Source organism: Triticum aestivum, chromosome 3A (genome assembly GCF_018294505.1).
Source record: "Triticum aestivum cultivar Chinese Spring chromosome 3A, IWGSC CS RefSeq v2.1, whole genome shotgun sequence".
NCBI classification, from domain to species: Eukaryota; Viridiplantae; Streptophyta; class Magnoliopsida; order Poales; family Poaceae; genus Triticum; species Triticum aestivum.
Window position 1 is genome coordinate 148,079,672 of NC_057800.1, and position 21,918 is coordinate 148,101,589.

Consider the following 21,918-nt stretch of genomic DNA (forward strand, 5'->3'; position numbering starts at 1 on the left):
TTCTACATACCATGATGAAAAGCAAAGTGTTTAGTATAAACATGCTTCCCTCACACAAACTGGTGGATTAACAGGTAGGTTGACCATTTGTTATGAATTGTATGTGTGATAAAACAAGTTTTCAAGTATATAATTGTGTGTGTATGTTTTTAAAATGTTCTTATACAGTTTAAAATGTTTGCACTTGTATTTTTTAAAAGACAAATCAGCGTGATAAAAGTATTCCCTCTGTCTCAAGAGATATATTAATGTAAAAAATTATTTTATATTTTGAGACAGAGGGTGTAACTTGCAATACAAACCTGTATATTTCACCATATTACGAGCTGTTAAGAAGAAACTAGTGTACTTGTATCTTCCCTATACTCCAGCTAACTTGCTAGCGACTCACCAAGTTTGTTTCGCGGCTAACATTCAGAACACTTACATCCATTTGCTAATCATGTCGCGAAATGATTCTCACTCTTGTCAGCACAGTGCGAGTACCGTGGGTCCCCAACTCGAATTAGAGCAACATCTTTGGCGTAGGAAATTTCTGTTCATCCAATGGAGGGCCAGAGCAAAGGCCTTCCAGTCTCCACAAGCCCCAGCTCTAACCTGCACAATAGTGGAGCTGCCATCGCTCAAGAAAAAACATCCACAATGATCTCGAATACTAGACAATCACCTCTTCGCCTCACCGGGAACATGTAGGTTTAACCGGCGTGTGCATGGTTATGGTTCTGTTTGTTAGCAACTGTTACTATCTGAGTGTTAAGACTAGATAGGGGGTGAAAAGTTCTACACGCAGTTTTATAAGTTGGAAATTTTAGGCAACTATCTCGTGGATTCTTAAAACTAAACAAATAAGCCAACACATTACAGTAGCAGGAAAAAAAATCCAAGTAAGAGTTTTGAGTTTAGAAATTGCTAACATAAGGGGCTCGACGATGTTCATGGTTCGGATAGTTGGCGTTATCCTACTCCACATTGATGGAGACTTCGAACTAAATAGTTCTAGGATCATAAGGATCCTGACCTTGTCATGCACCAAGCGATCTACCGAGTCCAATTAACCTATTTCACCATGGATTTGTCAAGCCTCACTCGGGTAGATCTTTGCACTTAGATCAGATTCAAATTCTGAAGCTATTTTGCATTAGTAGATCGTTGATCTCTTTTAAAAGGGCAGCCCCAGTGCATGTAGCTCCCGCTTGCGCAGGGTCTGGGGAAGGGTCCGACCACTTTGGGTCTATTGTACGCAGCCTTTCCCTACATTTCTGCAAGAGGCTGTTTCCAGGACTTGAACCCGTGACCTCATGGTCACAAGGCAGCAGCTTTACCACTGCGCCAAGGCTCCCTAGATCGTTGATCTCTTTTGCGCCACCAATTTACTAGGATAGAATCGATAATGATCTGCAAAACGATTCATATGATACATCAGCAATGACTCCTTATTGACAGAAAGCAAGTGCAAAGAGCAATATTGCTGCTTGTGCAACAAGTACCTGATTAATGTGCGCAGCAACACATGGGATGACCAGAAGTCCAGACTCTCCAAGAGCACCTCCAAGCTGCTCAACCACAGCAACCAGCACTGGCAATGTTTTCTGTACGACATCAAGAAAATTAAGCAGAAGCTAGAATATACAGAATTTGGTGTCACACGGAGAGAATAATAATTGCATGTTTAGCAAATTTTACTATTACAACCGCAATTAGCGAGCACACTTTGATTCAGCCGGATGCATTCCCAAATAGGGTGGTATGATTAGGACCATGAAGACACACTTCATCGACTCTGCTTCTGCTACTCTGTGTGTCTAGTGATAACCCCGTGATCGACGACTTGTAGTGATTCCATGGTTAAGCAGTAAATTTCCTTTTGAAATTATGCTACCTTAGCCTAGTTGTTTCCCAGCAGGTAATTCTGTATCAGTTTACATTGTCTTACATGTATAGATCATCTAACCTTAGTGTTAACCCCTAAGTGTTTTGTGCAACTTGAGTCAACGTTAGTGGTGTCAACTGCAATTTACTCAAATTTTTATTCTGCTGCTGATGATGAAGACTGACCTGACTGGCCACCAAAATGACAGCTCGTGCATACTCTTTTCTCGCAAAGACTGACTCTTCCTTCTGTTTAAGACATGACAAGACCTGCAGTGTTGTAGCATTGAATGCCAGCAGAGCAAGATGTAGAAGCCTGTGACAGGAAATATGCCTCCATTAGAGAATCAGATTTGATACTAGATTTCCAACAATAATAAGCAGCAAATCCTATCCAAAGCAGAAAACGCTATAACTCGTCAGTGGCCACAAAAATACCTAGTTAACAGTCACTACGAGCATGAAGCAGGGCACGGGTACGCTTTTTTATCAAACAATTTTGTATCGAACAAAGTAGGCAAGTTTTCATTATTTCTTTTTACATATATTATTTCAATTTGGTTGCTGATTACTTAGTAAGCGTAAACTGAGTAACATGTGCCCAATCCCGTCCAAAATGATACTACCGGTAACCGGTATACAAAAAGTACCATTATCACTATATTATCTATCGCTCAATAACACCTGTAGGTGCCTCAGTATATCAAATTGTAACCAATTGGAGATGCAACTTGTAATGCAAGTGTTGAGTAAAGGTGAACAAATTGTGAGCATAATTCTAGTAGGCTGGAGGACAGGAATTCAATTAATTACCAAAAGTGAAAACATACAGTTATATTTGGTCCAGACTAGAGAAGTGGTAACAACTGTTACTAGTTTGATAATTGTGAAAAAATATTGCAAGCGTGATAGTATGAAATGATTTCAACCACAAACTTCACCTAGTCAAAATGACATAATGGCACAACATGGTCTAGGCATACAGTATTCTACAGATGCTGAACAACGTTTTCTAATAGTTACATAAATTTTGAAAAATTGAAACTACAATAAGGTCAGATAAAAAAATCATACACTCCAATAGTCACAATAACAGCGAAAGCTTTTGGTTTAACGGACAATAGCAGCGATCTTGATCTACTTACTTGTATCCATGGGACCTGTGAAATGGAAACATGTAAAGAGTGTCCTTCAATCAGTGTACATAGGCGAATTTGTAATAGACAGAAATTAAAAGAACAACATAAAAGCAAGAGCAGCCCCCAAAACTTTCTTCCCCTTTAAAGCTAAAATGTGGTTCTCGGTTCTGCAGACCTGCTCTATCTGAAAAGTTGGACTTGTATGGTTTTTTTCAGTTGGATTTGTACGTTTGCTCTACAGCCTTCTGCTGGGCAATCTGGAAAACAAGGAATAAGGCTGTTTTGTGGACAGGTTTGCAGAACAATTCAGACAAGAGGAACTTGCTGGACGGGGCGACGGCGCTCCGGAGCACAGTGGTGCGGGCACATGAAGCTGCGTGGACTCATACGGCTGGTGCTACTCTGCAGATAACTGAAGCTGGTGAAAATGCTACATCTGAGGAGTCTGATGACGAATGAAGATCAGGAAAATGGTTGTCATCTTCTGCTGATGAAATGCCTGAGAGGTGTCTTGAGAGGCCGCTTGCTGGGTGATCTAGTGCTTGCCCTTTGTTAAACTTGTTGATTTTGGGCCCTAGGTTGGGTGGTCTGTATATTTGATGTGACTATGCTCAGGTTAGGGGGCTGTGGCCTCGTAGCACTCTTTTGCTTTTCTTTGTTTACATAAGTTTTATGCTTTGTTTTGTGTTTGAACTGCTATTCCGTTATGCAAAAAGTAATGGAACCTGACTCCCCTTTGGGAGGCGTATGGAAAAGAAAAAAGGCTTTCTCTACTATCAGATGTCTCAAAATACTTCATTTCCATCACCAATCATAAATTAGCCACTCACTAAGGTAAACAAATTTGCTTCCAAAACAACCTGTCTAGATCGAAATAGGATAATAAAGGTCAACATAAAATCATTTCCAACTACAGTACGCTACAGCTAAAACGCTGTAGTTTCCTGCACTACTCCATAGCATTCTCCTAAAAATTAGTTCCATTGTCCCGATTTGGTGTTTACTCTGTTTTCTCTTTAGTGAAATTCCAGTATGCGTGCACCCAGCATCATCTCTCATGCATTGATCTGTATAACTATTCAGATTGCTACAAATGCAAAGAAATTCCCATTGCACATGCATGATATATTTCAAACAATTGATATGAATAATCTGACTAATGATTTGATACTAGAGAATTTATGAAATAATTTCAGGTGCCCGTTACATTTATACATTTCCCAGCTTGCAGAGTGCTGGAGATTAAAGTGTCACATAAAATCATTACTAGTGTAATGCCCGAACAGCTTCAATATCCCACCAACCACACCCCTTTCCAATTATCAGTGGATGAACTACTAGTATAGCCGAATTGTGTACAACAGGACAAACTAATACAACAAACTGGTGGACTTAATAATCAGTTAATATATTCATGCAAGAAAAAGAATGAGTGAAGTCATGCTAGAGACATACTAGGCTGAGAAGAACAGCACTTAAAACTGAAAAGCCCTGGCGATTTCCATCAACAAATTCAGCAATACCTACATAAGGAATACAAACAAGGACTCCAGATTAAGAACTTGCTAAGTGACAGCAATTTCAGAAAAGATATTAAATCCTGCGTACCTTTTGAGGTTTCTCGGGCAACCTGATAAAGAACAAACCATAAGTGTAGCTTCTATTATTTCAGGCTTGCACTAGAGCAGGAAAATTTTGCATTGCTCTGAACTAATAAAATAATTAGAATGAAGAAACGACTTCAAAACCAGACCCGCCATACTTCAGTTCAAAAACAGGAAGTGAAACTGACTGAAATACAAAATGCAAAGAAAAGTAATACTATGCAACTAAAGGAGATGAGTCCAAATACAGGCACCCCTGGACTCCTCCTTATTCTTCGTCATGAAACAAAAAATAGTTGCAATGTGCATTCCAGTTAAAGGTTTGATACCATATTTGCACTAACAGCAGATTCACGTGGATGCTCATTCGAACTGACTCTTAAACTATGCCAAAAAATGTGTTTATCATATAATTTTTTTCCACTGATACAGTTACAGTTTTACACACATGAGCATAAAAAACAGACTCTGTTCTTATTCAACTACAAAACTTAAAGTGCAATAAGAAAATTATGCACATAATTACACGATACATTGTATTGAAATAACAGAACAAAAGCCATGGAGTGGAGTACAAAGATATGAATAGCTACATACCTTGCCTAAAATAAGGGGGATTAAAAGAGTGTTGACCAGGCTTCTGAATAATTCCTTAGTAGGCAAAGACACTCCAGCTCCAGTGCCAATGTACTTTGCAAGAGACAAAGGTACCTAGTTCATGATCAAAGAAACATGATCAGGTTTTTCCTAAGCAGGGTAAGTTAACCTGTGGAAAGTAAAGGAAAAAATAAAAAATGATGGTTATCTTAAAACGATCCAAAAAAAACTTCAAAATCTCTGGAATTCTTCGTGACAAGACTAATAGAAGTTCATTACATATCATTATGAAAGATTTTGGTCGACAATCCAGCTTATCTTTCTTTACGGTTTAATCTATAGGACTGAGGGTTGCATTTTGTAACTCCTACACAAGAGTACAAGACGACAATTACATTTAAAATATAAAAGGAGATCAAGACTCACATGAATTATCAAACTCAAATTGAACAAAAGAAAAATGAATAATATCTTTTTGTGTTTTTTAAATTTTCAAACGCTCAAATAAGTTAAGTATGTAACTCAATATTGAGTTTATTGCTTGAAACTTTCAATCGGTGGTGATGCTTGAAAACAAAAGGTTAATATCATAACAAAGTCGTGCTTACAAACATAATGCCCAGTAGATTGGATATGACTGTCATTGCAAGAGCAAGTGCGGAGTTGCCGCCAGCAAGCTACCCAGCAATGGTAAAATTGTGTTAGATTTGAATGGAACTGCCTATCCAAAAAAGAATATAAAGTAGTTGATGTTAATGGATGATGATTAGAGGCGAGTAGCACCTGTGTTAGTGTGACTCCACTTGATAATGTTGTTGGCATGCAACAAAACATAGCCAACCCTACAAGATGTGTTGTGGACATCAAACAAACTAGTTGCAGTTACAAAGGCATGGGCTGCCACATTGCAACAAGAAATGACAGGATAAAATTTTGAAAATCCTTATGAGAATAGGACAAATAAGCATGATGATGAGGCTTGTACCAGTAATAAATTCACGAGGGAAGAACTGAATTTGCACAAGAAATTGTGCAAGAAAAGGTGTGAACAACAGAATTGAGCCCTGAGATGAGACACGTAACAATAAAAGATGTCAGCAAAATGGGGGAACTAACAGTTGCATAAAATCGGAATGGCAACATTGGACTGCAAGTAAACAACACAAATGCTAGCGTGAAATGTGATCTGCAATAACATTAAGATCATAATGCAGGGAGTAAAAACTATTCGCAACATAGGCGGAGTTTTTTTTGTAACTAAAGTCATAGATAAAGTTTGATGCACCGACCAATAGAACCAAAGTCTGTACTAATGGAGAAGATTGGGCAATCCACATAAATCAACACCCCATCTCATTTGTGGCTCAACTTAGCTCCTATACCATATTACTCCCTCCGAGGGGGAAAATTGCATGCTCCAGCCAGTTCATCCAAAAGTCTGAACTGATGGAAAAGGGCGGGCAATATATTCCCTCACGTCGTTCCTCAAGCCTTGGCCGTGAGATCGATGTAGGCCGCAACTATTTTCATAAATAGCGTGTTGGCCGAGTCTTGAACCGAGACCTCTTGGCTCTAATATCATATTAAGTTCCATGCACCGACCAGTTGACCAAAGTCCAAACTGACGGAGAAGGTTGAATCCACATATACTTCAACAGTAGACACAGTTACATCCACAAAGTATCTCAATTAATAGAAATTGGCTACATATGACGCCGTTTCTAAAATTGAATGAAAAGTCATATTTCTAAGTTCCAAAAACTTACCAAGAAAAATCGTACATATAGGTATTGTGTGGAAACTGCCAATGTAAAATTTCATACAAAATTATAACCATTTGTGACCTGAGCAAAAATGTGAAAATAAGGAAGCTATAGTCACGGTTATTGTATCTTTCACATTTTCTTATTTTTACACAAGCGCAAATAGTCATAGTTTTTTTTATGAAAAATCACATAGTCTACCCGTCACCGATTTTTTTGTAGGTTTTTGAAACTTGAGAATACATTTTTTTCACTTAGTTCTGAAAGTGGGTTCATATGTCCCCATGAGCATACTATCAATTTTGGCCAGAGTCGTAGTAGATCAACAAGTGGAACAAACGAGGACTAAACACTAGGTCATACTAGTCCAAAGAGTCCAGCAGGCCAAGCTTGTAACGCTGCGCCAAGCTCCTTAGTGCGCAGAGTCAGCCCTATGCAAGAGAAAGCCATTACTGTAGGAAAACATAGCACCATGTGCGCTAGGTGAAGAAACCAAACCTGATATAATGAATATCCCAAAAGTGCTGTATTTTGACAGGGAATATTTGTGAGCAAGGCAACCAAGAGTTGGATCCAGGAGTCCCAAAGTCATCCCACCAATTAGAGCTAAGATAAGAAAGATAATAATCAATCCACTTAAGTTCATGACCTGAGATGTGCACAAACTATAGTGATAACGTCTGCAAAGCAAAATGGTGCAACGAATAAAGTATACAATTTGTACACCTTGACCTTAATGTTACAATACCAAGCAGTACTTGGTTCATATTCAAACAATCAAAATTGCTATGCGTTGAGAGAAAGAGAAAAGGAGAAACATCTAAATCTACGCCACTTTTCCGTTTGCAGACAAATGTCAGCATCATACTCAAGCAAAGCTACACACAACCTGGAGTTAATACTCCCTCTTTTATATACAAGGCCACTTTGTTTTTCGTGTCAAACTTTGTCTTATAATTTTGGTCAAGAAAATATGGGTTGTATATCGTAAAAAAATATATTATCAAAAAGTTCATTCAATTGTGCATCCAATGGCGTACTTTGATGGCATATAACTCATATTTTGTTGGTAAAATGAATGGTCAAAGTTAGACATAAAAATATGAAATGGCCTTGTATTAGTAGATGGAGGGAGTACCTGCATTTCAAATACAGCTGGCCTAGAAAATGAACTGCACCTGAATTGACTCAGTGAGAATTCACAACTATTCGCATTACATTGCACACAGATATTCGCAGTGGAAATTACACGTCAGTAGAGTATGCAACTAGGAACCATACTGAGATCGCGCGGAAACAGGAAGCTCACCTAGCGGGAGGAAGTTGCTCCGCGCGAAGTCGAGCGCCGCGGCTCCGAGCGGGGGAGGCGTCGCGCGATTGCCTCCATCAGGACCTACCTGCGGAGGCGCGAGCCACTTGAGTTGGAACGAAGCAGGTGACAAGCTTAGGATAGAGTGGGTTTCGTGGAATTACCGGTGAGGCTCCTCCAGCGGCGACGCGCAGAGGTAGCAGGCGGAGGGGCGGCGGAGGAGGAGAGTAGGCGGCCGCGGTGAAAAGCAAGGCGTGTGAAGTCCCGTGGCGGAGGCCGGCGGGGAGGGGTGCGCGGAGGCGGAGCAGGGATGGGTGATGGGTTATCATCGCACTGGCTACTGGCTATAGATCCGGCGTGGCGTGCGCGACGCCGAATCGGGGTGGGGATGAGAGGAGCACCAGTGCTCTAGTCAGCAAGCGGAAAATTCACCGTCCTAGCGCATCCTGCAAATTCACCGTCCGAATCGGGAAAAAATCTTATAAGACCCGGGTCGTACCAAGGCAATTGGGAGACCCTCTATGCTCAAAAAAAAAAAATTGGGAGACCCTCTCCCGCGAGAGACGCGCGGCGATACGAATCTCAAAGCATCAGCCCCGTCTCGTTCCCCTACTTCCGTGTGCAAATCCTGATTCAATCTCGACGTCCCCCAAATTCCAGCCGCCGGTGTGCTACGCCCCTGCTGCTTGCCACATCGCCGCCGGCGTACTCCTCGATGCCAAGCACACCACCCCAGATCGGCACGCTCCATCCCGGTCGGCGGCCCAACTCGCGGCACTGCCCCAGCTACTTCTTCCCGCCGGCCACGGCGATGCTCCTCCACTTGCAGTGACGCCGGCAAACTACGCGGGCTGCACGCGCCCCTTGGCTACGGCCAAGCTTCTCGCGCGCTGGCGTGTTGATCTCCTTCAAGTTGGCTCCATCGGTTGTGGCCTAGCTACTGTACATTGACCTGCTAGCTGCATCTTGGCAAATAACTTCAAGTTCAGAGCATGACGGCTCATCTGCTGGTTGCAACACAAGCACATAACTATGTGCTCTGTCCATTTGCATCCTTTGCTCTTCTGGATATGCTTGTGCTGAAGTTATTCTCTTATTCATTGACAGAGTATATAGAAGAACCAAGAGGAAGATGATCACATGATGGCAAAAGGAAGACAGAAGAACCAAAAATCTGCTGGTGTGCATGCCTCTGTCGATGAAGATTCAGTGCTTTGTAGAAATGTCCGCACAATTTGTTTCACTTAACTAGACCAAATAATCACGAACTCAAGTCAAGTAGCTTAGTATTGTTGATGCTTTCTTATTTTGAAGAAAATATGCCCTAGAGGTAATAATAAAGTTATTATTTATTTCCTTATATCATGATAAATGTTTATTATTCATGCTAGAATTGTATTAACCAGAAACATAATACATGTGTGAATACATAGACAAACAGTATGTCACTAGTATGCCTCTACTTGACTAGCTCGTTGAATCAAAGATGGTTAAGTTTCCTAGCCATAGACATGAGTTGTCATTTGATTAACGGGATCACATCATTAGAGAATGATGTGATTGACTTGACCCATTCCGTTATCATAACACTTGATCGTTTAGTTTGTTGCTATTGCTTTCTTCATGACTTATACATGTTCCTATGACTATGAGATTATGCAACTCCGGTTTACCGGAGGAACACTTTGTGTGCTACCAAACGTCACAACGTAACTGGGTGATTATAAAGGTACTCTACAGGTGTCTACGAAGGTACTTGTTGGGTTGGCGTATTTCGAGATTAAGATTTGTCACTCCGATTGTCGGAGAGGTATCTCTGGGCCCACTCGGTAATGCACATCACTATAAGCCTTGCAAGCATTGCAACTAATGAGTTAGTTGCGGGATGATGTGTTACGGAACGAGTAAAGAGACTTGCCGGTAACGAGATTGAACTAGGTATTGATATACCAACGATCGAATCTCGGGCAAGTAACATACCGATGGCAAAGGGAACAACGTATGTTGTTATGCGGTTTGACCGATAAAGATCTTCGTAGAATATGTGGGAGCCAATATGAGCATCCAGGTTCCGTATTGGTTATTGATCGGAGACGTGTCTCGGTCATGTCTACATAGTTCTCGAACTCATAGGGTCCGCACGCTTAAGGTTTCGATGACAGTTATATTATGAGTTTATGAGTTTTGATGTACCGAAGGAGTTCGGAGTCCCGGATGAGATCGGGGACATGACGAGGAGTCTCGAAATGGTCGAGACGTAAAGATCGATATATTGGACGACTATATTCGGACATCGGAAAGGTTCCGAGTGATTCGGGTATTTTTCGGAGTACCGGAGAGTTACGGGAATTCGCCGGGGAGTATATGGGCCTTATTGGGCCATACGGAAGTAGAGGAGAGAGGCCAAAAGGAAGGAGGCCCCCCCTCTGGTCCGAATTGGACAAGGGGTGCAGCCCACTTTTCCTTGTTCCTCTCCCCCTCTTTCCTTCTCTCCTACTCCAACAAGGGAAGGAGGAGTCCTACTCCCGGTGGGAGTAGGACTCCCCCCTTGGCGCGCCCTCCTCCTAGGCCGGCCGCCTTCCTCCCTTGCTCCTTTATATACGGGGGCAGGGGGCACCCCATAGACACAACAGTTGATCATTGATCTCTTAGCCGTGTGCGGTGCCCCCCTCCACCATAGTCCTCGATTAGGGGTGGAAATTGGTAGCGGATAATCCGAAATATCCGATATTCGTATTCGAGAAAATGCCTATTCGTATCTGTTGAGGATATAACTACTGAGGGTAAACCACCAATGAGGGGCCGGTTCACCTGCAGTTATACTGAAGCCTAAGGAAACCCAGAAGATGGCGCTTTACGGATGAAGCTTAGAGGCCCAGAGCCCATAGGCGATTTAGGGCCCGTGATAGTAAACCGCCATGATTGTATAAATTTGCATTGTAAGATAAGAAAGAAGAGACCGAGGCGGACACTTATATGAGCCAGCCTCGGGACTCTGTAAACCGGCCAGGGTCCTCCTGAGTATATAAAGGGGTGACCCGGCGGCGGTTCAGGGACGGAAAACAACAACTCGAAGCCAGACAAAGCGGATTCGCTCCCTGGCCTTCGAAACCCCAGCAATACCAATCACAACTAGACGTAGGCTTTACCTTCATCGAAGGGGGCGAACTAGTATAAAACTCTCGTGTCCCCTTGTCCGATTTAACCCTTTCAAGCTAACCCGTAGCGATGGCTCCACGACTAAGTCCTTTCATGAGGACATCTGCCGTGACAATTCCACGACAGTTGGCGCCCATCATAGGGCTATCGCACGATGGTTTCGAGTTCTTGAAGGGCAGCTTCGATGGACTTAAGGGATACGCTGTGGGCCGGATGACGAAGAGTCACCGCGGCAAGCTCTACATCGACAACGCAGGATGGGGTCCCGAAGCTAATTCAATCGAATACGGGTACCGGGTCCCCTTTGGTGGGATTCACGTCTTCATCGGCAAGATCGGTGAACCGGCCCCCGAGCCGGACACCTGCACCGACATCATCGAGACGGCTCGGCGTGCAAGTTCTTCACCGGTTCAGCCTAAGGCAAGGCATGTTTTCATAGGTGTCGTCCATGGTTCGGGTTACGAGGAGGAACCGGTCTCCGATGGAGAAACCATAGTCCGCAGTGATGACGAGTCTTCCGGAGAAACCGAATCGCTTTACCAGTTGTACGACGGCCAGATTGAGAGAGGATCCGAGGGCAACAGTATTCCGGATTCCCCCGGTCTGCCAAACCGGGCCGCTGTCTTCATGGCGAGCACACGACTGGCGCCTCATTCATCTACCGCCGCAGCAGTGCTCCTCGGTTCAACGATGGCCACGCCAGCAGGTGCAGGAAGCTCGGCGCCGCCTCCGGCCCAAGTCTTGTCTGAGTTGTTCGACGCTCTAGCGGCACTGATGTTCGCGGAGGTGGACGCAACAGCCAGGGATCAGCACGATGCGGAGATTCTAAAAGTGAAAGATCAGATAGCCCAGGCTAAAGCGGACATGGCAGCAGAGAACTCCAGGATGGCCACGGAGCGGGCCGAGTTGGAGGCATAGGCTTACCGGATTAGACTGGATCAGAATGCCTCGGAGGAGGTCATGAGAAGAAGGTACCGATCACGTCTCCCGTTGGTTTATGAGCCGCGGAATCTTTTCCACACGCCAGGTGCAGGAGCTGGTAACCAACCCGCGCCAAACCGGGCGGGGGCACCGGAAGGAGGAGCGTCGGTTCAACCACGTGCAACAGAACTGCCTCGCCAGAACAACGTTGTACCATCAACGCCGCCCGGGCATTATTCCAACCCGTTGGATAATATTGTGGCCGCCGCTTCACGCCTGGCAGCCCTCCCAACCGACGGCGAATCACCAGTTGCAGTGGAAGCGCGCTGGGCCAGGGATCTCCTTCAGACAGCACTGAATCAACAGCAAGCGTATTCACACATCCGTGAGAGGATTCATTCCACTCCCCGTCCAAGCCGGAGTTATAGCAGACACGTGGAAGACGAACCGGCCGTGTCCAGTAGCGCACGCCACCGAAATTCACCACGCGGGAACAACCCGGCTGGGGGAGGTGCTGATGCACAAGACGTTGTGGACCACGGCCGCGCACGGCGAGAGGCCGAGTTGACAGCTCGACACGAAGCACGACAACATACTCCGGTTCACCCCACTGCCTCCGTGGAGCCAGGGGTAATGTTCAGTTCCCTGGGGGTACCGTGTTTAGCTCCTGCATTGCGTAATGTGCGATTGCCCAAGGATTTCAAGGGACCTCGTAAGGTGCCAAATTACACCGCCGATTTGCAGCCAGAGGCGTGGGTAGAGAGCTATGAGATGGCAATGGAGATGTTAGATGTGGATGAGGCGGTTTGTGCTAAATATTTCACCATGATGTTGGAAGGAACAGCTCGCACTTGGTTAAAAAGCTTGCCGACCAACTCTATCGGTTCATGGGCCGAATTAAAGCGTCGGTTTATCCAGAACTTCAAGGATACGTGCAAGCAGCCGATGTCAATTGTGGATCTGGCTGCTTGTGTCTAGGAGGAAGGGGAATCCATGACCCATTGGGTCAAAAGGGTCTCGGCGATTTTACATTCATCAGATCGTATCAATGCAGACACTGCAGTGTTAACGTTAGAGGGCAACTGCCGCTTCAAGCCATTGAAACAGAAGTTGGGAAGGCTCAAACGCCACTGCAACGACATGTCAACACTCATGGCCGCTTTGGTTAAGTATGCCGATTCAGATAACACCAAGGATTCGGATGAAGGAAATATGCCCTAGAGGCAATAATAAAGTTATTATTTATTTCCTTATAATCATGATAAATGTTTATTATTCATGCTAGAATTGTATTTACCGGAAACATAATACATGTGTGAATACATAGACAAACAAAGTGTCACTAGTATGCCTCTACTTGACTAGCTCGTTAATCAAAGATGGTTATGTTTCCTAACCATGAACAATGAGTTTTATTTGATTAACGAGGTCACATCATTAGTAGAATGATCTGATTGACATGACCCATTCCATTAGCTTAGCACCCGATCGTTTAGTATGTTGCTATTGCTTTCTTCATGACTTATACATGTTCCTATGACTATGAGATTATGCAACTCCCGTTTACCGGAGGAACACTTTGGGTACTACCAAACGTCACAACGTAACTGGGTGATTATAAAGGAGTACTACTGGTGTCTCCAATGGTCGATGTTGGGTTGGCGTATTTCGAGATTAGGATTTGTCACTCCGATTGTCGGAGAGGTATCTCTGGGCCCTCTCGGTAATACACATCACATAAGCCTTGCAAGCATTACAACTAATATGTTAGTTGTGAGATGATGTATTACGGAACGAGTAAAGAGACTTGCCGGTAACGAGATTGAACTAGGTATTGGATACCGACGATCGAATCTCGGGCAAGTAACATACCGATGACAAAGGGAACAACATATGTTGTTATGCGGTCTGACCGATAAAGATCTTCGTAGAATATGTAGGAGCCAATATGGGCATCCAGGTCCCGCTATTGGTTATTGACCGGAGACGTGTCTCGGTCATGTCTACATTGTTCTCGAACCCGTAGGGTCCGCACGCTTAAGGTTACGATGACAGTTATATTATGAGTTTACATGTTTTGATGTACCGAAGGAGTTCGGAGTCCCGGATGAGATCGGGGACATGACGAGGAGTCTCGAAATGGTCGAGACGTAAAGATTCATATATTGGATGATATGGTTAGGCCAAGGGGTCAAGCCCATGAGGCTTTAGGTCGGTGCAAAAGGAGTTTTGCGGAGGCCAGGGGGCCAAACGCCGGAGACCCTGGCGTCTGGCCCTGGGCCAGACGCCGAGGCCCATGGCGTCTGGGCCAGACGCCAAGGATTGTGGCGTTTGGTCCTGGAGTCCGAGTGGGACTCTTGCCTTTCGGGCAAAACCGACTTTGAGGAGGCTTTTGCTCCAAGTTTCGACCCCGGGGCTCAACATATAAATAGAGGGGCAAGGCTAGCACCAAAGGGACAACAAGTTGATCCACGTGATCTATTCCTTAGCCGTGTGCGGCGCCCCAGCCACCATATTCCTCGATAATACTGTAGCGGAGTTTAGGCGAAGCCCTGCTGCTGTAGTTCATCAAGATTGTCACCACGCCGTCGTGCTGACGGAACTCTTCCCCGACACTTTGCTGGATCGGAGTCCGGGTATCGTCATCGAGATGAACGTGTGCTCGAACTCGGAGGTGCCGTAGTTTCGGTGCTTGATCGGTTGGATCGAGAAGACGTACGACTACTTCCTCTACGTCGTGTCATTGCTTCCGCAGTCGGTCTGCGTTGGGTACGTAGACAATACTCTCCCCTCGTTGCTATGCATCACATGATCTTGCGTGTGCGTAGGAATTTTTTTGAAATTACTACGAAACCCAACAGTGGCATCCGAGCCAGGTTATTTATGTTGATGTTATATGCACGAGTAGAACACAAGTGAGTTGTGGACGATACAATTCATACTGCCTACCAGCATGTCATACTTTGGTTCGGCAGTATTGTTGGACGAGACGACCCGGACCAACCTTACGCGTACGCTTACGCGAGACCGGTTCCCTCGACGTGCTTTGCACAGAGATGGCTTGCGGGCGACTGTCTCTCCAACTTTAGTTGAACCAAGTATGGCTACGCCCGGTCCTTGCGAAGGTTAAAACGGAGTCTATTTGACAAACTATCGTTGTGGTTTTGATGCGTAGGTGAGATTGGTTCTTACTTAAGCCCGTAGCAGCCACGTAAAACATGCAACAACAAAGTAGAGGACGTCTAACTTGTTTTTGCAGGGCATGTTGTGATGTGATATGGTCAAAGCATGATGCTGAATTTTATTGTATGAGATGATCATGTTTTGTAACCGAGTTATCGGCAACTGGCAGGAGCCATATGGTTGTCGCTTTATTGTATGCAATGCAATCGCGATGTAATGCTTTACTTTATTACTAAACGGTAGTGATAGTCGTGGAAGCATAAGATTGGCGAGACGACAACGATGCTACGATGGAGATCAAGGTGTCACGCCGGTGACGATGGTGATCATGACGGTGCTTTGGAGATGGAGATCACAAGCACAAGATGATGATGGCCATATCATATCACTTATATTGATTGCATGTGATGTTTATCTTTTTATGCATCTTATCTTGCTTTGATTGACGGTAGCATTATAAGATGATCTCTCACTAAATTATCAAGAAGTGTTCTCCCTGAGTATGCACCATTGCGAAAGTTCTTCGTGCTGAGACACCACGTGATGATCGGGTGTGATAGGCTCTACGTTCAAATACAACGGGTGCAAAACAGTTGCGCACGCAGAATACTCAGGTTAAACTTGACGAGCCTAGCATATGCAGATATGGCCTCGGAACACAGAGACCGAAAGGTCGAGCGTGAATCATATAGTAGATATGATCAACATAATGATGTTCACCGATGAAACTACTCCATCTCACGTGATGATCGGACATGGTTTAGTTGATTTGGATCACGTAATCACTTAGAGGATTAGAGGGATGTCTATCTAAGTGGGAGTTCTTTAAATAATATGATTAATTGAACTTTAATTTATCATGAACTTAGTCCTGATAGTATTTTGCAAATTATGTTGTAGATCAATAGCTCGCGTTGTTGCTTCCCTGTGTTTATTTTGATATGTTCCTAGAGAAAATTGTGTTGAAAGATGTTAGTAGCAATGATGCGGATTGGATCCGTGATCTGAGGATTATCTTCATTGCTGCACAGAAGAATTATGTCCTTGATGCACCGCTAGGTGACAGACCTATTGCAGGAGCAGATGCAAACGTTATGAACGTTTAGCTAGCTCAATATGATGACTACTTGATAGTTTAAGTGCACCATGCTTAACGGCTTAGAATCGGGACTTCAAAGACGTTTTGAACGTCATGGACCATATGAGATGTTCTAGGAGTTGAAGTTAATATTTCAAGCAAATACCCGAGTTGTGAGATATGAAGTCTCCAACAAGTTCTATAGCTAAAAGATGGAGGAGAATCGCTCAACTAGTGAGCATGTGCTCAGATTGTCTGGGTACTACAATCGCTTGAATCAAGTGGGAGTTAATCTTCCAGATAAGATAGTGATTGACAGAATTCTCTAGTCACCATCACCAAGTTAGTAGAACTTCGTGATGAACTATAATATGCAAGGGATAACGGAAACAACTCCCAAGCTCTTCGTGATGATGAAATCAATGAAGGTAGAAATCAAGAAAAACATCAAGTGTTGATGGTTGATAAGATCACTAGTTTCAAGAAAAGGGCAAAGGGAAGAAGGGGAACTTCAAGAAGAATGGCAAGCAAGTTGCTGCTCAAGTGAAGAAGCCCAAGTCTGGTCCTAAGCCTGAGACTAAGTGCTTCTACTGCAAAGGGACTGGTCACCGGAAACGGAATCACCCCAAGTGATTGGCGGATAAGAAGGATGGCAAAGTGAACATAAGTATATTTGATATACATGTTATTGATGTGTACTTTACTAGTGTTTATAGCAAATCCTAAGTATTTGATACTAGTTCAGTTGCTAAGATTAGTAACTCGAAACGGGAGTTGCAGAATAAACAGAGACTAGTTAAGGGTGAAGTGACGATGTGTGTTGGAAGTGGTTCCAAGATTGATATGATCATCATCGCACACTCCCTATAATTTCGGGATTAGTGTTGAAACTAAATAAGTGTTATTTGGTGTTTGCGTTGAGCATGAATATGATTTGATCATGTTTATTGTAATACGGTTATTCATTTAAGTAAAAGAATAAATTGTTGTTCTGTTTACATGAATAAAACTTTATATGGTTACACACCCAATGAAAATAGTTCATTGGATCTCGATCTTAGTGATACACATATTCATAATATTGAAACCAAAAGATGTAAAGTTAATAATGATAGTGCAACTTATTTATGGCACTGCCGTTTAGGTCATATTGGTGTAAATCGCATGAAGAAACTCCATGCTGATGGGATTTTGGAATCACTTGATTATGAATCACTTGATGCTTGCGAACCATGCCTTATGGGCAAGATGACTAAAACGCCGTTCTCCGGAACAATGAAGCAAGCAACAGATTTGTTGGAAATCATACATACCGATGTATGTGGTCCGATGAAAGGCTTACAGCAGGTATCATTATTTTCTGACCTTCACAAGATGATTTGAGCAGATATGGGGATATCTACTTGATGAAACATAAGTCTGAAATAATTGAAAGGTTCAAAGAATTTCAGAGTGAAGTGGAAAAATCATCGTAACAAGAAAAATAAAGTTTCTGCGATCTGATCACGGAGACGAATATTTGAGTTACGAGTTTGGTCTTCAATTAAAACAATGTGGAATAGTTTCATAGCTCACGCCACCTGGAACACCACAATGTTATGGTGTGTCCGAACGTCGTAACCGCGCTTTATTGGATATGGTGCGATCTATGATGTCTCTTATTGATTTACCATTGTCGTTTTGGGGTTATGCATTAGAGACAGCTGCATTCACATTAAAAGGGCACCATCTAAATCCGTTGAGACGACACTATATGAACTGTGGTTTAGCAAGAAACCCAAGTTGTCGTTTCTTAAAGTTTGGGGCTGCGATGCTTATGTGAAAAAGCTTCAACCTGATAAGCTCGAACCCAAATCGGAGAAATGTGTCTTCATAGGATACCCAAAGGAAACTGTAGGGTACACCTTCTATCACAGATCCGAAGGCAAGACATTCGTTGCTAAGAATGGATCATTTCTAGAGAAGGAGTTTCTCTCGAAAGAAGTGAGTGGGAGGAAAGTAGAACTTGATGAGGTAACTGTACCTGCTCCCTTATTGGAAAGTAGTTCATCATAGAAATCAGTTCCTGTGACAAATACACCAATTAGTGAGGAAGCTAATGATATTGATCATAAAACTTCAGATCAAGTTACTACAGAACCTCGTAGGTCTTCCAGAGTAAGATCTGCACCAGAGTGGTGTAGTAATCATGTTCTGGAAGTCATGTTACTAGACCATGATGAACCTACGAACTATGAGGAAGTGATGATGAGCCCAGATTCTGCGAGATGGCTTGAGGCCATAAAATCTGAGATATGATCCATGTATGACAACAAAGTATGGACTTTGATTGACTTGCTCGATGATCAGCAAAGCCATGTTAAATAAATGGATCTTCAAGAGGAAGACGGACACTGATAGTAGTGTTACTATCTACCAAGCTCGACTTGTTGCAAAAGTTTTTCAACAAGTTCAAGGTGTTGAATACGATGAGGTTTTCTCACTCGTATCGATGCTTAAGTCTATCTGAATCATGTTAGCAATTGCCACATTTTATGAAATCTGGCAAATGGATGTCAAAACTGCATTCCTTAATGGATTTATTAAAGAAGAGTTGTATATGATGCAACCAGAAGGTTTTGTCAATCCTAAAGGTGCTAACAAAATGTGCAAGCTCCAGCGATCCATCTATGGACTGGTGCAAGCATCTCGGAGTTGGAATATACGCTTTGATAAGTTGATCAAAGCATATAGTTTTATATGGACTTACGATGAAGCCTGTATTTACAATAAAGTGAGTGGGAGCACTACAGCCTTTCTGATTAGTATATGTGAGTGACATATTGTTGATCAGAAATGATGTAGAATTTTTCTGCAAAGCATAAATGAGTGTTTTAAAGGAGTTCTTTAAAAAGAAAAGACCTCAGTAAAAGGCTACTTATATATTGAGCATTAAGATCTATTGAGATAGATCAAGACGCTTGATAAGATTTTCAATGAGTACATACCTTGGCAAGATTTTTGAAATAGTTCAAAATGGAACAGTTAAAGAAAGAGTTCTTGCCTGTGTTGCAAAGGTATGAAATTGAGTAAGACTCAAATCCCGACCACAGCAGAAAATAGAAAGAGAATGAAAAGTCATTCCCTATGCCTCAGTCATAGGTTCTATAAAGTATGCTATGCTTTGTACCAGACCTATTGTATACCTTGCTCTGTATTTGGCAAGGGAGTACAATAGTGATCTAGGAGTAGATCACTGGACATTGGTCAAGAATATCCTTAGTAAGGACTAAGGAGATGTTTCTCGATTATGGAGGTGATAAAAGAGTTTGTTGTAAAAGTTACATCAGTGCAAACTTTTACACTAATCCAGATGACTCTAAGACTCAATCTGGATACATATTGAAAGTGGGAGCGATTAGCTAGAGTAGCTCCGTACAGAGCATTGTAGACATAGAATATTTGCAAAATACATACGGCTCTGAATGTGACAGACCCGTTGACTAAGCTTCTCTCACGAGCAAAACATGATCACACCTTAGTACTCTTTGGATGTTAATCACATAGCGATGTGAACTAGATTATTGACTCTAGTAAACCCTTTGGGTGTTGGTCACATGATGATGTGAACTATGGGTGTTAATCATATACAGATATGAATATTGGTGTTAAATCACATGACGATGTGAACTAGATTATTGACTCTAGTGCAAGTGGGAGACTGAAGGAAATATGCCCTAGAGGCAATAATAAAGTTATTATTTATTTCCTTATAATCATGATAAATGTTTATTATTCATGCTAGAATTGTATTTACCGGAAACATAATACATGTGTGAATTCATAGACAAACAAAGTGTCACTAGTATGCCTCTACTTGACTAGCTCGTTAATCAAAGATGGTTATGTTTCCTAACCATGAACAATGAGTTGTTATTTGATTAACGAGGTCACATCATTAGTAGAATGATCTGATTGACATGACCCATTCCATTAGCTTAGCACCCGATCGTTTAGTATGTTGCTATTGCTTTCTTCATGACTTATACATGTTCCTATGACTATGAGATTATGCAACTCCCGTTTACCGAAGGAACACTTTGGGTACTACCAAACGTCACAACGTAACTGGGTGATTATAAAGGAGTACTACAGGTGTCTCCAATGGTCGATGTTGGGTTGGCGTATTTCGAGATTAGGATTTGTCACTCCGATTGTCGGAGAGGTATCTCTGGGCCCTCTCGGTAATACACATCACATAAGCCTTGCAAGCATTACAACTAATATGTTAGTTGTGAGATGATGTATTACGGAACGAGTAAAGAGACTTGCCGGTAACGAGATTGAACTAGGTATTGGATACCGACAATCGAATCTCGGGCAAGTAACATACCGATGACAAAGGGAACAACATATGTTGTTATGCGGTCTGACCGATAAAGATCTTCGTAGAATATGTAGGAGCCAATATGGGCATCCAGGTCCCGCTATTGGTTATTGACCGGAGACGTGTCTCGGTCATGTCTACATTGTTCTCGAACCCGTAGGGTCCGCACGCTTAAGGTTACGATGACAGTTATATTATGAGTTTACATGTTTTGATGTACCGAAGGAGTTCGGAGTCCCGGATGAGATCAGGGACATGACGAGGAGTCTCGAAATGGTCGAGACGTAAAGATTCATATATTGGATGATATGGTTAGGCCAAGGGGTCAAGCCCATGAGGCTTTAGGTCGGTGCAAAAGGAGTTTTGCGGAGGCCAGGGGGCCAAACGCCGGAGACCCTGGCGTCTGGCCCTGGGCCAGACGCCGAGGCCCATGGCGTCTGGGCCAGACGCCAAGGATTGTGGCGTTTGGTCCTGGAGTCCGAGTGGGACTCTTGCCTTTCGGGCAAAACCGACTTTGAGGAGGCTTTTGCTCCAAGTTTCGACCCCGGGGCTCAACATATAAATAGAGGGGCAGGGCTAGCACCAAAGGGACAACAAGTTGATCCACGTGATCTATTCCTTAGCCGTGTGCGGCGCCCCAGCCACCATATTCCTCGATAATACTGTAGCGGAGTTTAGGCGAAGCCCTGCTGCTGTAGTTCATCAAGATTGTCACCACGCCGTCGTGCTGACGGAACTCTTCCCCGACACTTTGCTGGATCGGAGTCCGGGGATCGTCATCGAGCTGAACGTGTGCTCGAACTCGGAGGTGCCGTAGTTTCGGTGCTTGATCGGTTGGATCGAGAAGACGTACGACTACTTCCTCTACGTCGTGTCATTGCTTCCGCAGTCGGTCTGCGTTGGGTACGTAGACAATACTCTCCCCTCGTT

The 21,918-nt window shown here is 43.3% G+C and overlaps 1 protein-coding gene and 1 long non-coding RNA gene across 4 annotated transcripts; one reads left to right on the forward strand and one right to left on the reverse strand.

Annotated features, from left to right (window-relative positions):
- Positions 1–211: 211 nt before the first annotated feature.
- Positions 212–8,747, reverse strand: LOC123060753 (probable sodium/metabolite cotransporter BASS4, chloroplastic). 3 transcript variants are annotated; one of them, XM_044483591.1, is made up of 15 exons: positions 8,446–8,639; positions 8,282–8,369; positions 8,111–8,177; positions 7,471–7,578; positions 7,336–7,403; positions 6,195–6,273; positions 5,993–6,051; positions 5,818–5,886; positions 5,210–5,323; positions 4,617–4,638; positions 4,464–4,531; positions 2,944–3,029; positions 2,056–2,185; positions 1,488–1,589; positions 212–597 (listed from the first exon to the last, which is right to left on the reverse strand). In XM_044483591.1, the coding sequence occupies exons 4-15, from the start codon at positions 7,562–7,564 to the stop codon at positions 469–471; spliced, it is 1,020 nt and encodes a 339-aa protein (XP_044339526.1). In that variant the 5' UTR covers positions 7,565–7,578; positions 8,111–8,177; positions 8,282–8,369; positions 8,446–8,639; the 3' UTR covers positions 212–468. The 3 variants fall into 3 exon arrangements, with proteins under 3 accessions (XP_044339526.1, XP_044339524.1, XP_044339525.1); XM_044483589.1 differs by lacking the exon at positions 8,111–8,177 and having other exon boundaries at positions 8,446–8,747; XM_044483590.1 differs by lacking the exons at positions 212–597; positions 8,111–8,177 and adding an exon at positions 865–1,395 and having other exon boundaries at positions 8,446–8,744.
- Positions 8,748–8,864: 117 nt separating this feature from the next.
- LOC123060755 (uncharacterized) lies at positions 8,865–9,666 on the forward strand. Its single transcript, XR_006428139.1, has 2 exons — positions 8,865–9,291; positions 9,389–9,666. It is a non-coding gene; the product is annotated as an uncharacterized lncRNA (long non-coding RNA).
- The last annotated feature ends 12,252 nt before the right edge of the window (positions 9,667–21,918 follow it).